The sequence below is a fragment of the Lipomyces tetrasporus genome (assembly GCF_029532465.1).
Source record: "Lipomyces tetrasporus strain NRRL Y-64009 chromosome Unknown POJ06scaffold_13, whole genome shotgun sequence".
NCBI classification, from domain to species: domain Eukaryota; kingdom Fungi; phylum Ascomycota; class Lipomycetes; order Lipomycetales; family Lipomycetaceae; genus Lipomyces; species Lipomyces tetrasporus.
Genome location: NW_026611608.1, coordinates 25,448 through 40,576, shown reverse-complemented (window position 1 = coordinate 40,576; position 15,129 = coordinate 25,448). Strand labels below are relative to the sequence as shown.

Below are 15,129 nucleotides of genomic sequence, written 5' to 3'. Positions count from 1 at the left end.
GTAAACAAAAGCGGATCGCCAACCATTTAGCGTCCCGCATTCATTGCAGTAGCTTCGGGCTTCTTTTACAACATTGTCTTGCTCCTGCCCGCCCATACTAGTCCTCCCTCGCGTGAATTTCCATTTGCCATCGCGTGGCGGAGTGTATAATACTCAGTAATGAGGAGTAGATGGCCGTCTTATCCGTCAGCATGCGGAGACCCGGTCAGTAAACCTTACTTGCCGTTATTTAGCGTTGTATAATCAAGCTACACGGGGAAGCGCGGCGCAACAAAGCTTCACCTTGCAATAATCCTTGATTAGGCATGGTAATAACGAAATATGAGTGAGCTGAGAGCGGCTTCCCAATCGGGTGCCGGTTGCCTAATCGGGGTCCGTTTTCTTGATCAGGACCCCGTTGGCGATTATTGGCCCTCCAGATCACTCAAGTTGGAGCTGACTAAATCTGCAAGAATTTGCAGCACCACCGCTTGCAATACACCCGAGTAAGCCTCGCTCGTACTGTGAATGACAAACCAGTCTTACAGTTCTGGACTTCCATCGTCTATATATATTGCGTCTTCCCAGTGACAATGGCATTCAATCTCATCAAGCGATCCTACCTCGCTATCCAGCAATCATCTCATCGGAAAGTCAACATGAGCACCAAAGTTATTCTGGTCACCGGCGCCCTCGCCGGTATTGGACGCGCCACGGCACTGGCCTTTGCGCAAGTACCGGGTGCGCGTATCGTTGTCTCTGTTCGCCGCAATGAAGACGGCAAGAAACTGGAGGAAGAACTCCGCGTTCTTGGTGCGGAAGATGAATTCATTCGGACCGACGTTCGCCACGAGGATGACGTTCGCAATCTGGTCGACAAGACCGTCGAACGCTTCGGTCGCTTGGACATAGCTGTGAATAACTCTGGCACCGAAGGCACGTCCGGTTCGATAGTGAATCAATCCGCCCTATGGAAACGAATCCAGCACCAAGTAAATAAAATTGATGTACCCAGTTCAATTTCCTGTACTGGGTATGTCATTTCAACGAACTGAGAATTTTGGCCAGCGGTTCTCAGTACATCCAAGTGATGTGCTGAGTCAGGGCTAAGCCAGAGTTTATAATTCTGATGCATCCAGTCCAACGGCGCAACCGAGTACGTCATTTACCCATCTTTCTTGAGTGATGTGAGTTCGTCATCTTGAAATACTTGCTTCACATTGAGTGAAATATCCGGAAATAATATGCACTAAAGCAATTCCAGAGTGTGACTAATACTAAGCTTAATTACTAACATGATTTATATATTTATAGTTACTAAAAACAAGCAAAATAAGCACCGTTAATATCAAGACTGTGTGGCGATTTCTAGGCCATCATTCACTGCAAGATCGAACTCATCTGCGTGCGTATCAAAGATATCCCAGTTACGGTCCACAATATAGTCCATGGCTGTAAAACTGTTATGGACTATACCGACCGTGCACTGGATATCATGTACGTGAATGCATATAGATTCTGCCAGTGACCTTGACCGCAACGGAATAACTCTCCCGCAATAGTCATCTGTGTCTGTCTGCCCACTTGGATAGTCAAGGTCGACACACTCCCGAATCAGGGCCAAACTATAGGTCTCGTCTGTCAAAGACATTCTCATAGTGAACAAGCAGGCGACTTGGGCATAGAAGTAGTTCGTCTCCAAGTTACCACATCTCACATAGGATCGACACCTTGCTCCTCTTCTATTGTTGTCATGGTTTCCTGCCACGAGCTCTTCACTGTTTGCCTGGTATGTCCTAAACTCCAAGGCTTCAAAACCTTGCAGCTCTAAGGCGTCCGAACTACTGTATCCAATTAGCTTGGCAATTGCGTCTAACTCACGTTCTGTAAAGTCAAGTGCCGCAGACAGTTGAGTCTTCAACATGCCAACAGCCAACAGTAATCTCAGGCCTATGCTTGAAGAACTCCTCCTCCCAAGTCAATGCCAAATATGGATTAGCCCATCGCAGCATATTCATCTTCTCATTCAGTAGGATAAGATTGGCCAGGTTCTCATCCTTATGCCTTTTTCCACTTAACCAGCTCACAATATTTCCGCAAGTCTTCTCCATTGTGAACTGCCAGTATACCCATGCAGGACCGCAGTTCCTGATACAGTCACTGACATGTAGAATTCCATGTAGATTTGACGTTCGACTTGTAGGATCAAATGAATAGATATGCTCATACGATTGCACAAAATGAAAACTTGTATCTTCCAGCAGTCGAAGATCATCAGTGGTAATTTTCTCCTGAATTGCAATGGAATATATTTTGCCAATTCCACAAAGTTTTTCCGAACTTCTGGTGTTGTTCTTGAGTCTAGCAAAGGGTGTGAAAATAATTGCAGAAAATCAAACCAATTCCCTGCACGATAGCTTTGGAAATTCTTGAAAATATCCAAGGGAGACCGTGCGAGAGAAGCTGGTACGTCTCTTGCGCAACTGATAATACAATGACCAAGACCCGCCGGATCCTTGAACATATTCTCCAGTGAATGACATTGTGAAGGCCGGACTCCTTTCCAGATCTCAAAAGTCCGTGGAACAACACCTTGTAGTATCAGGTGCATAATATCGGTTGGAAAGGATTCTGGCCAATATAAAGTGGGTACATCCAGTAACGGTGATCTACCAGAAATTCCAAACTTCTTAAAAACTGATTTCTGATTAATTTTGCAGACATCTTCTCCGTAAACTTGATCTTGCTTTCAGCCGCGGTCGACCTGTTGAATCCACATGCTTAACTTGGGATAAGGGCAAGTAGTTTGATCCTCCTTACTTGTAAATGAAAAAAAGTAAAATACTAACGAGAAGGGCAGTAATGAATCGGAAGTCGCATGTTGTATACAGAGAATAAGTGAGCGGAGGCGCGTGTTTTCAAGTTTGACATGACGCGCGCACCAAAGAGAACCCTAACCCACAGGACCTCCAGCTCAGCGCGTGATTGGAGACGGACGTGCGGAGAAACCGGCTAGAAGTCTCCTGCTCCCGCACCTTGCTGACTTGCTGCTCCCCACACGAGCTTTTTAAATCAGCAGTATTGTGGATACGGATTGTGGTTAAATCGTTTACAGAACCGTTGGCAAATGAACGAAGCTAACGATTGACATTCGAAATCATTCTTCTGTACTAGTCGGATGAGGGGTTTATTTAATTGTGTCAGGTCTATTCGTCTCGTGTTAGACGCTTATTGCTGAGTCAGAGTTGCTCGATGCGTCGGAGAATGTAACAGAGGAGCACTCAGAAAATTATATGCACATGCGGAACTCTGAACCCGCTGACAGCGATTAATGACTACTGTTCTCAACGTCCTTTCTATGCTATCTGTCATACTGCTACAACCGATACACTGTCGTTACGTACTGCAGATGTGTAGTCTAATGGCCTGTACCCTGTTTCTTCTTCAACCTAGCAGCGAGCTGTTGTGCTTTGGTTTTTCAGGTTGTGTTACGACATTTGCAGAATTTTACCACTCTGTTGCCGGTTCACTGAGGTGGTGGATCCGGGGAAAGGTCAGCATAATGGTGGCCGGCAAGAGTACAGAGGGCACAGGGATTGGGAATGATTGGGTGGTCTGGTATATATACTTGCGGGATAGTACATGTCGAATTTGTGCACCTATATGAGCAGGCATGTACTTATAGTAGATGGGTTGTATATATCTGTATCTAGTTAGATATTCAATATATGTAGTTATTTATTTAGCAGATATTACAGCACAATGTAAACCAAAACACCTGAATCAAGGAATGCGGTCTGGTACATCACCTTGATGAACTTGGCACGTCAGTTTGTTGCACTAAGTACTAGTGGACTCAGTGTGTCATTGTGTTTTCGCTACTATGGCCAAATTTTTCAAGTGACACACTGGGGGCCTGGGGCCAACTACAAAATGACGGACCTGGTCCTTCCTGCTGATATGCTCTGTACATCAGAGTAGCGTACCTAGTCATTGTCTGAATAGCGCACCTAGTGCCTCAGAATGACCAATCCGGTGCAAAATCTCTTTCCATAGGGCATCATGCTCCGGGTGAGCTCGCCTGGTCGCCCTTGAGCGACTGCTGCAGTTAGTTGGTTAATGTCAGAAACACTACGTCGTAATTCGGGGTCTAATTGTCCTTCTTTTACTTGTGGGTCTTCTCCCATCTATATATACACTTCAATACATGACGAGGGATGCATCCTCAAATAACTCTAATCTTAACTGGCGTTTAAGCCTGCACCCTAATTTAACTATAATGGGTGTTCACCATATTTCCTCAAACCTTACAGGCGTTTACTCAACCTTAAGGCGTTTATTCTGACAGTTAAACAATCCGAGTAGAGGAGCTCGGACCAATACCTTCCCAATCGGTGACGGTATGCCATTTGCCGTAATATCCTCGATTACGGCTCCAAGGAATTCTGAGTAAGCCCCCCTCGGGCTATGTTTTGTAAACCAGCTCCACTATTCTTGACTTTCAAGCGAACTCGGTCGAATGCAGCTATCGTCGAGTGAGTATTAATATACCGTATACTCCGCTGGGTCATACACCCTTCAGTCAATACCGCCATATTAAATCGAATCAATCGACATGAATAACAAAGAATGCCGTTCCACCACTTTGCAATCCAAGTGTCCGACGTTAAAAGGTCGCGAGAATTCTACGACCCGGTACTGTCTGCTATTGGATATGTTGTTTGCTTCGCGTCGGGTATGCGGTTAGCGGAGATATCCCATCTGAAAAGATGCTCCTGTGTCAAGGTCCGAAAGCCAAAGTACAGGAGGTCCATTGGAGTTAATGGATGGTTTGGAATGCCAGACACAATAAGGATTGACAGATTGAGAGCTCTTTCCTGATTTTGTGGGTGGTGGTGCATGGCCGTTCTTAGTTGGTGGAGTGATTTGTCTGCTTAATTGCGATAACGAACGAGACCTTAACCTGCTAAATAGCTACACTAGCTTTTGCTGGTTGGTGGCTTCTTAGAGGGACTATCGTGCTTAAAGCCGATGGAAGTTTGAGGCAATAACAGGTTAACATATATTACAGGCCTGTAAAAGCAACGCCTAGAGTTTGCTAGTTCAAAGTGTTTACTCGCGTGGAGAAGCCTCCAATATCGGGCGCGAGACAGTGTCAACTGAGTTCACTTGAGCAACACCAGCTGGTACAGGGAACGCCTAACTCACTATTAGTGAGCGGCCGATCCTGTGGCGAGTTCAGGTAGCGCTGGACCGTCGCAACGCACGCTAAGCGGTGGGTCGTCTGCATATGCAGACAGCTTAAGGTACGTGCTATCCCCCTAGGAAACTAGGGTTCTTATTCGAGGACCGACTAGCCGTAGAATAAGAAGCAAGGACGGGAGAGTTCTTGCGGGGAAATGCTGTGATGCCCTTAGATGTTCTGGGCCGCACGCGCGCTACACTGACGGAGCCAGCGAGTTTACCTTGGCCGAGAGGCTTCTGGGGAATCTTGTGAAACTCCGTCGTGCTGGGGATAGAGCATTGCAATTATTGCTCTTCAACGAGGAATTCCTAGTAAGCGCAAGTCATCAGCTTGCGTTGATTACGTCCCTGTTCCTTTGTACACACCGCCCGTCGCTACTACCGATTGAATGGCTTAGTGAGGCCTTCGGACTGGCTCCAGAAAATGGGAAACCTGGAGATTGGGTGACGAATGAGTAACATCGTTAGATTCAATCGCATACTACGCCCCGGCAAGTAACGCAAAACTCTTGGAATTCAGTCTGATGCTAACCAACCCATCCAAACCTGCCGGTTCAACCCACGTTGCTTTCGGAGCGAGCTCACAAGTGGAGGCAGCGAAAGCGTACGGAGTCGCGATTGAAAGCGGCGGCAAAGATAACGGCCAGCCGGGCATCAGGGAGAAGATTAATAAGGGGTATTATGCCGCTTTTGTGCTTGAACCTGATGGTAATAATATAGAATTTGTTCATTTTCCTCGTGGCTTGTGAGTAAGATATTTGGCAGTGTTGGAAGTGTGTGCATGATGGTGTATAAAAGTTGGCTGACAGAAGCGTGGCTATGTTGTTGATGAGATGAATTGCCTTAATCCATTTGTAGTCAATTGCTATTTAGTTTCATCAATAACTGCTCTCATATGCAGCTCAGTGAATGTACCATTATTTCTGTATGCCCAACTAAAGGTTCGTTGTCTCAATACCGTCACTGTGAATAGTAAGTGTATGCACTATCCTAATGTTAATGATAACATGTAATTGTCCGTTTGAATTTGTTGGCATAGGGGAATCCTGAGCAACAATGCGACTAGGGCTGGACATGATACGATATCGCCGAGTTTTGCCCATATCGCATATCGTATCGCTGAACTTTTCTGGCCGGCGATATTATCGCCCATTTTATCGCCAACTTGGCGATATCGTATCGCCTATATCGTCCAAATACGATACGATACGACACGATATCGCCAACTTGGCGATACAGGGAGAGGGTAATGTGGTGACCAATGAAACACTAGAAATGGTCGTACACTCCTTTGGATATCACCAATTGACACGACTCTATTGAAGTAGGACATCCAGTTTGAATCGAACTTGGCTATCAAAAATATCCGTATCTCTATAATATCAGATCCCAACGTCTAACAGAGTGTCCAGCCCTAAATGCGACAGTCAGAAAAAAATTTGAATTTGCATGAGGTCGTTCCTAGTCATTTCCTCAAAACATACACAACTTTAGGGGTGTCCACGAATAACTAATATATTCGTATTCGTATGGTAGTCGTGCGAATATATGGCTGTGCGCGAGGTACAAGACCAGGCATAAAAGAGTCAAATATCCAAGACAACAGTCATTATCAACTCCGACGTTCATTAGGCATGACCCTCAAGCTATCTTTAAATTACAGTAGATTATTTATTCGCTGCGTAAGACTCCTGGTTGACGTCTGCCGTTCGCTTGCGGACCCTAACCTCCGGCAGCCGTCCTGAGCCACCACCGACTCCGAATAAATTTCGGGTCAGGGTTTCCCGTGCCGCGTGGCCCACGCCGCTTCAGGAAGTCGGTCGGTCGGTCGCCAGGAACCGGAAAGGCCAGTGAATATACTTTGCATGTACGCAACAATTTCAATCAACACATGCGGTCACATTAGCGTGATTCAAATCGGAGCAACTAACTGTAACAGTCCTCCAGCAAGCGACTACGATCCCAAGTCTATGCTCGAATGCAGGTGATCACACCCCGCGATATCTGGTTGGAATGGACGTACGGCATCGAATCGGACTTTATGCTGAACGGAACGCCTGCGTCATGGAGGTCCGGTCAGCCCGTCACTTGGGGTGATGAAGCCCGAAAGATTGAGCTCGATGACAATGCATATTACTGCAGTGTCAGCGCCGATGAGAAGTTCCTCGCCTTGGCGATTGGACGACAAGTTCGCATCTATGATTTAGAAAATCTCGAACTGAGAGAGGCACTCAACGGACATACGGAGAAGGTCTTCCGTGTCCAGTTTTTCCCGCTCGACATTGCTGGCAATAAGTATAAGCTCGTTTCGGAGTCAAAGCCGAATTCGAGTCGAGATTTGGATGCTATGATTGTCGTTTGGACACTTGACAACCATGGGAAGAACACGAACGAGCCTCCAGATTCTGTAGATATTGAAAGTTTAGCTGCAACGGCGACGGAGGAGGCGATGCGGACACTTATCTCCAGCCATGGATGGATGAAAGAACACGCAGATAGTGACAAGCTCTTGGCCGCAGTCAAAGAGATCGTGTCGCGGGCGTATGACAGTCATATTACCCGAGACAACTTAGTGTTTTTTGGAGAACTGACGGGGTTTGGGTCTCGTGCGGTTAGTAATGACTGCAAATTGCTTGTGTACGTTGTGGACAATCATGAAAGTCGACATTCGACTGCCACAACTTTGGGGCCTAAAATTGTGGTTTGGGATATTGAAAGGGGAGAAAAGAGGCTGATGTTGGAAGGGCATACTGATAGCATCATGTGGGTAAATGTCAGTCCCGATGGCAAAATTGTCGCATCGGTGTGTTGGGACGAGATGGTTAAATTGTGGGACACTTCGACTGGGCGTTTGATTCATGACATTGGACCTACTGGTGGTCAAAATTGGACCGGCGTTTTTTCTCCTGATTCCAAATATATTGCGTTCACTAGGGGGAGCCCGTCTACGATTGTATACGTTCATAGTGTTCTTGACGGAAGTCGAATCTGTGAGTTTCAGGTTTCCACATCCTGGCTGAGATCTCTAGCCTGGAGCCACGAAGGACATCATCTGGCGGCCGGTGGACGGTCTGGCGTTGTATATGTATGGAATCCGCTTCGTGGCGAGCAGGAGCAAAAGTGGCAGTTAAGGGGCAGCGAAAGGCATCGTCGTATATTTTTGGAGACCGGTTACGTGCAGTGGCTGGACAACAAGGGAATGATGCTGGCGTATAAAGGGACGGAGGGCGGTGTAAATGTCTACGACATGCTGGAAAATCAAAAGTGGAGGTCTGATCCCAAGAAGAGCGATTTGATCAACTTGACTAAGATCGCGTCTGGCCACCGGTCTCTACATTACATTCGAAAGGCAAATCAGCTAATTTCGTTGGACATGGACCAGACAATTAGATTCTGGGTGGTAAACTAAGCTTTATTCCAGATCGTCAAAGACACCATGATTCAGTATTTTTAATAGTTGACGGACAGTCAGCCGTTTGAACCTTTGGAAAGCAACAGGATCGATATCGTCTTCTCATAAACATCATTCCTTTCTCGAAGAACAAAAATTGCCATAATTCTAGATTCCATTGTTTTATGTTTTACTGTACATGAGTTAAAATCTGTGTAAATGGAGGGTGCCATGGAGGTGTGCGGCGGGATTTGCGCGGCTGCCGTCCATCATAAGGGAGCAGCACTGGATAATGGCATCGCGTTCATTGACGTCACTGTCAGGCCAATCTGTCGGCCAAATTTGCACCAGACGGAGGTCTACAACGGACACAAGGTTTGTTCTCACATTACAAGACGATGACTACTTCCAGCCTTTCTTCAGTGCAAGTGAACCAAATACCTCACCGACGAAAATACTGTCAGGAAACGCATCTTTGGACGTGCCGCGATGCTATTGGCAGCCCCAACCCCTACCCACCCCGCACCGAAGCCACCGCCTGAGCCGCACGTTAGGGATGGGATCGTCAGCGTTCACTACGGCAGGATGTTGCCACAAGGCTGAGATAAAGTCCTTGTGGAATCAACATTCACACCGTAGCTAAGGATCGTCTAAACAAGAACCCTATTACACATAGATGAGGTATGACAGCGAAAGGTGCGAGCCCGAGCAGGTACCGCAGGTACGGCCGGCAGTGGTCTTTTGGATATATCAAAAAGTTTCAGTGGTATTTTGGACTTTTACCTGAGAAATATGCTCTGCATTACATGACATCAAGACGCCACTCCGGAAATCGTAATGCGTGCTGCAAACTCCATTATTTCTCTATGGTACGCTTAATTCCGCTAGGGCTGTCGGCGGATGGCGAATATTTCCCAAACTGGCGGATATTTATCCGCCATATCCGCTGCAATAATCGGATAATTTCCTAATTAAGGAAAGATCGAGATGGTAGTTGAGCGTAGGTCAGGTCCTGTAAGCCCAATGATTCACAACCCTGACCCTGACGCTAACCCAGATCATAGCACTAAACTACGCAAGGAAAGTGTCTAACCTACTTAGGCTAGTGTAATCATTAGTGGATTTATTCGATCAAGGCGGATTTATTCGACAAGATGGCGGATGGCGGATGACGGATATAAATCCGCCAAACTTGCGAATGGCGGATGGCGGATAGGGTCAGATTAGGGCTGGACACGATATTGCCGTGTAGGGCGATATCGCTATATCGTATCTGCGGCGATACTATATCGCCTGAGGAATATTCCTGGTTAGGCGATATTATAGATTTCAAATTAGGCGATACGATAACTTATACGATATTGAAGTCGAATATCGTATCGTATCGCCGAGAATCAACATGATTCTCATCTAGGGGCGGACACGATACGATATCGCCGGGTTTTGCCCATCATCCCATATCGGATATCGTATCGCCGGCCAGAAAAGTCTGGCGATATTATGATATGGGCAAAACCCGGCGATTATCGTATCGTGTCCAGCCCTAGGTCAGATTACTGAGATTAGGCGGATATCCGCATTTGACGCAAAATTCCGCGCCGTCGACTTGGACCACGTGTATGACGTAGATATATTGAAAATGTTATAAATCCTACAATCTGCCACTCTGAATCCCCAGCTGATCAAAACCTGTTAACACTGCATTTCTCCAAAATGGCAGAACTATTCAAACCTGCACAAGAGCCACCCACAGAGCTGGGCCGCTACCGCATCCTCTCTTCGACAGCGGGCATACGTGTCTCACCACTTCAGCTCGGCGCGATGTCCATCGGTGACGCCTGGTCCGGCTTCATGGGCAGCATGGACAAAGCCACATCCTTCAAGCTCCTTGACGCTTACTATGAAGCCGGCGGCAACTTCATCGACACCGCTAATAACTATCAAAACGAACAATCAGAGATTTGGCTCGGCGAGTGGATGTCTGAGCGCAAGAACCGCGACCAGATTGTCATCGCTACCAAATTCACATCTGAATACAAGGGCTACAGCTTGGGACAAGGGAAAACGCCGAATAACTGTGGCAACCACAAGCGAAGTTTTCATATGAGTGTTCGTGATTCATTGAAAAAGTTCGATATTCTCTATCTCCACTGGTGGGACTACACTACATCAATAGAAGAGATAATGGATGGCCTACACATACTCGTTGAGCCGGGAAAAGTCCTCTACCTCGGTATCTCGGATACCCTGCATGGGTTGTCAGCGCAGCAAACATTTATGCTCGAGCTCATTGGAAGACGCCATTCTCTATCTACCATGGTCGATGTAATGTCATGCTGCGCGACTTTGAACGTGATATTATCCCCATGGCACGTCATTTCGGGATGGCTCTTGCGCCGCGGGATGTACTTGGGGGTGGTAAATTCCAGACCAAGAAAGCGCTCGAAGAGCGGCAGAAGAAAGGTGAACGTACCCTCACCCATACAGAGTTATGGCCTTACCCGATCTGGCCGGCTTGGCAATGAGACCATATCATGACTACGGCTTCTTACCCTGCAACGAGCTAGCCGTGTGTGGTCCCTGCCCGGCGTTCCTATTTATCTAGATTAGTAGATTTCTTTCAAATCTGTCTATGGTCTAGCTAGCTTGTTTGTTGTGTTCTCCCGTTCCCCAGGCGCATACTTTGCCAGCCATTATTTGCTCGGTTTGCTTCAATTTCACTCCTGCGCCGGGGAGCGGGTGAACACAACTTCCCAGTAGTTCACCTGCGTCATTAACTTGGCTTCTGTGCCTCTTCGCTGCCGCAGCCCGAGCGGAATGTCGAATTCTCATGACGACATGTGCCTCAAAGCGGACCACGGTCGGGGGCTTTTCAATTGGAGATTCGGGTCGACTCTTCGGAAGGTCATGGTTGCCCTACTCGTCATGATCCCGATCATTTCCCTGGCAGTTGGCCTTGGAGTTGGACTCACGAGAGGAGGTGATGGAAGGGGCAACCCAACCACGACCACTCCGCCCACAATCGGCGGAAATCAAACAACGAATAAAACTGTCAAGTGGCAGCCAGAGGTAGGAACGACTTGGCAGATCGAGCTGCTATACCCACTAAACGACACTTCGTTTGACGTTGATATCTACGATATTGATATGTTCGACAGCGATGCCTCGCTCATCTCCGAACTGCAGGGTCAGGGACGCAGGGTGATCTGTTACTTCTCTGCCGGAAGCTACGAAAACTGGCGCCCTGATGCGGACAAGTTCAAGGACTCTGACCTGGGTAATACCCTCGACGGATGGCCCAATGAGAAATGGCTGAAGCTCAGCTCCTCGAACGTCCGCGAGATCATGCTGTCGCGTCTCGACTTGGCCAAGGAGAAGGGATGTGACGGAGTGGATCCAGATAATATTGATGGGTACGACAATGACAACGGGCTTGACCTGACAGAGGACGACTCTATCGACTTTGTCAACTTCCTCGCGGAAGCTACCCACGCCCTAAACATGTCACTAGGGCTGAAAAACGCCGGGGCCATAATTCCAAAGGTCATCGGCAACATGCAGTGGAGCGTGAACGAGCAGTGCGTGCAGTATGATGAGTGCTCCATATACGCTGCATTTACCGCTGTCGGGAAGCCGGTCTTTCACATCGAATACCCCAAAGGCGACAATACGAACGACAATAAGGCTATGACCACAGTGCAGAAGAATACGGCCTGCAACAATTCCGGCGCACGCAACTTTTCGACAGTTATCAAGAACATGGACTTGGACAACTGGATCGAGACTTGTTGATTTGACGACAACTCCCTTTCTCTTTGTTCCGACAATTCCATCAATTTCTTTTCAAGCAAAGCTACCATATCCTTCATCCCCCTTGGTTTCATATTCATTATATTCTACCTTCTGTCTATGGTCAAATCAAATGTATCTTTGAGTGTGGAAAGACCGGCAGAATTGGTGAGCAGTTTCTATTACGATTAATTTTGACAACACCAAAGGCATTAAGGCAAGGGAGTTGGCTTTCATGTCAGTCTCTGGTTAAAAAGTTAAGACACGATGTCCCAAACGTTATAAAGGTTTTGTAACTTGCTTCCTTTTGAACTGTCGTTCAGCGTCGCTTGCGTGGTGCTCTTCGGACAAGGCTTGGCATGGCGCTCCGGCCGAGTCGAGCAGCGACATGCAAGGATCGATGCCCGCACGCGGACCGCCGCAATGATGTCGACTGTCGTGTTTTGCAACTTCAAGAGCTTGTTCATCGCTCACAGTACAAGCATATATTGAAATAACATCACCTCACACTATAAGTAGGCTCCTAGATAAATAAATGTGATCTGTTATGTTCTTTTGTCCCTGCACAAGCTTAAGAAGACTCAGCCACATGAACACCAGGTTATATGTATGTATTGGTTATGATAAATCGGGAACTGTACCTCTGAATCAGATATGGCATTAGGGAATGCCCAGTTATGCCAATGGCTATTAGCTAGACGGTTTGCGGCGTAGACTCACTGTATGCTGCGACTGTTACGAGAGGTCACTCCAAGCACGCCGCAAGTCGTTCCAGGATTGTATCCACCTCGTCGGCCCGCAGGGCGGCAAGGTCGAAAACCAGTTCTCCCGCCTCGGCGCGATGCTCCATCACCCAGACTTGCGGGTTGCCTGTACGCAGCGCTGCAGCCAGCTCCCAAGCAGTGAGTCTGGCCCCGCTAGGGTCAACCCGAATGTGGGCCCGAGTGAATGGGAGGCCGGTAGGGTCAGGGACCGACCAGGCCGTCAAGCCAGGAAGCCGTTCTGCGCGCGCAGAAAAATGCTCGACCATACGCGCCCGAGCTGCAGCCCAGGCAGACACATCAAGTGCCTCCCTCTCAGCCAAGGCAGCCATCACGCCTGCGATCGCCTCTTTTGTGGCCTTCATCCCGCGACCGATCCCCTTTTCCTGAGCGCGAACAGCAGTGATCAAGTCAGTCCGGCCCATCAGCAGACCAGCAGTAGGGGCAGCAAGGTACTTCTGCGCACTGATCAGCAGTATGTCGGCACCAGTGGTCAGTAGCTGCCGCACCAGGAAGTCCTGCGCCGCGCCGTCCAGGACGACCGGCACTCCGTGAGCATGGGCTGCAGCAGCCGCGGCGGTGAGATCAGGGCCCTCGCCCTGCACCAGGCGTGATGAAACCAGAAGCAAACATGCTGTGTCTCGATGGGCCAATTCAGTCAATAAGTCCCCGACACCACAGCGCTCGGGCGTACCCACGACCACCGGTGTCGCGCCAGCGAGGCGCACAGCCTGCTTGATGGGGTGACCGTAATTCACAGTGTGGGTCGCAGGCAGCAGGACTCGATGGCGCATTCCGCTGGTATCTGGCAGAGCCGCCACGCGCTCGGGAGACGTTCCGGTCATGGTCGCCGCGATTGCAAGGGTAATGGCTGCAGCGGTGCAGTGAACCACGGTGCCAGCTTCCGCGCCGCTCATACGAGCGATCGCCGCGCTTGCAGCGGTCTGCATGTCGTCCAGCAAAGCGAATTCGGACAATGCAGCCGCAGCAGCGGCCGCGACGCCCGGTGACGAACGTGACACACCGAGAGGCGTGAAAGTGCCGCGTGCGTTGATTAGCTTCGAGGCTTGAATGCGATGGATGACAGATGCACAGTGACGGGTGGCCATGTCAAAGAGGAACAGCAGTATATGCCAGTGAAGGAGGTGACAACGAGACGTCCTTACTTCGGCCGTTAGTTCTCATCAGTAGATTAGGAAGAGCCTATGGGGAACCTGGCGGTTCCGACATGAAAGGAAATTTTCGGGGAGCAGAAATGAGGTATATTCCCGGACCAACAGGATGACGGCATTACCCGATAAGGCTAGGGCGGTTGCCGAGCACTGGAACCCCGTTCAGGGGTCGGTGCTACATGGAGACGTTGCTTGATGTGCGACATATTGAGCAAGAGGGAATCGTTAGTCTATGTCTACTTTATAAACGTTCATTGCTGCAAGCTAGCGTCTAGCGATGTTTGAGATTATTTGTAGGGGAGAGAGCCTACGGAGTAAAAGTCCTCCCGCTCCGGTAGTGAACCCGTTCATATGGTGATCGGCCAACCCGGAATCCGGTTCGGTTCGCATCTCCAGCTACCCGACTGATCCGCACTATTGGTCCGTCCCGCTGTGAGAGGAGATGGCAAACTTAGAACCATGATATCCACAGACGTAACCGCAAAACATTCCGTAGGTGAACCTTTACCTGCGGGAGGATCATTACTGAATATTCGTCTTCATTGCAGGTCTGATTGTGATGTCAATCTGCTTAGGTCTTACTATATATATGGCTGTCATGCAAGTGTGTGAAGTAGTATGAGCCATATGGTAATACATATTACCATATATGATATCATATCATACGGGTTTCATATGGTATGATACGAGTTTGGACGAACCCGTATGATATGATGTGATATGGCCGCTGATGATATGACCATATATGACCATATATAACCCTGAAACTTTAAACCTTATCTATGACCGAAGC

General features: G+C 48.3%; 5 protein-coding genes across 5 annotated transcripts; 4 read left to right on the top strand and 1 right to left on the bottom strand.

Moving 5' to 3' along the window:
- Positions 1–638: 638 nt before the first annotated feature.
- Positions 639–1,034, top strand: POJ06DRAFT_304130 (uncharacterized protein; the record flags this gene model as incomplete). The annotated part of the gene is made up of 1 exon (XM_056190829.1): positions 639–1,034. The coding sequence occupies one exon, from the start codon at positions 639–641 to the stop codon at positions 1,032–1,034; it is 396 nt and encodes a 131-aa protein (XP_056040051.1).
- Positions 1,035–4,608: 3,574 nt separating this feature from the next.
- Positions 4,609–5,972, top strand: POJ06DRAFT_297614 (Glyoxalase/Bleomycin resistance protein/Dihydroxybiphenyl dioxygenase; the record flags this gene model as incomplete). The annotated part of the gene is made up of 2 exons (XM_056190616.1): positions 4,609–4,714; positions 5,692–5,972. The coding sequence occupies 2 exons, from the start codon at positions 4,609–4,611 to the stop codon at positions 5,970–5,972; spliced, it is 387 nt and encodes a 128-aa protein (XP_056040050.1).
- Positions 5,973–10,327: 4,355 nt separating this feature from the next.
- POJ06DRAFT_286804 (putative aryl-alcohol dehydrogenase) lies at positions 10,328–11,081 on the top strand (the record flags this gene model as incomplete). The annotated part of the gene is made up of 3 exons (XM_056190242.1): positions 10,328–10,847; positions 10,883–10,987; positions 11,044–11,081. The coding sequence occupies 3 exons, from the start codon at positions 10,328–10,330 to the stop codon at positions 11,079–11,081; spliced, it is 663 nt and encodes a 220-aa protein (XP_056040049.1).
- A 125-nt stretch (positions 11,082–11,206) lies between these two features.
- POJ06DRAFT_262902 (glycoside hydrolase superfamily) lies at positions 11,207–12,899 on the top strand. Its single transcript, XM_056188811.1, has one exon. It carries the CDS (start codon positions 11,432–11,434, stop codon positions 12,404–12,406), a length of 975 nt encoding a protein of 324 aa, XP_056040048.1. The 5' UTR covers positions 11,207–11,431; the 3' UTR covers positions 12,407–12,899.
- POJ06DRAFT_262901 (aminotransferase class V-fold PLP-dependent enzyme) lies at positions 12,900–14,433 on the bottom strand. The gene has a single exon (XM_056188810.1). It carries the CDS (start codon positions 14,271–14,273, stop codon positions 13,149–13,151), a length of 1,125 nt encoding a protein of 374 aa, XP_056040047.1. The 5' UTR covers positions 14,274–14,433; the 3' UTR covers positions 12,900–13,148.
- Positions 14,434–15,129: the final 696 nt, after the last annotated feature.

Coding starts and splice junctions, on each gene's coding strand:
- POJ06DRAFT_262902 (XM_056188811.1), top strand. CDS start 11,432: ATGTCGAATTCTCATGACGACATGTGCCTCAAAGCGGACCACGGTCGG.
- POJ06DRAFT_262901 (XM_056188810.1), bottom strand. CDS start 14,273: ATGGCCACCCGTCACTGTGCATCTGTCATCCATCGCATTCAAGCCTCG.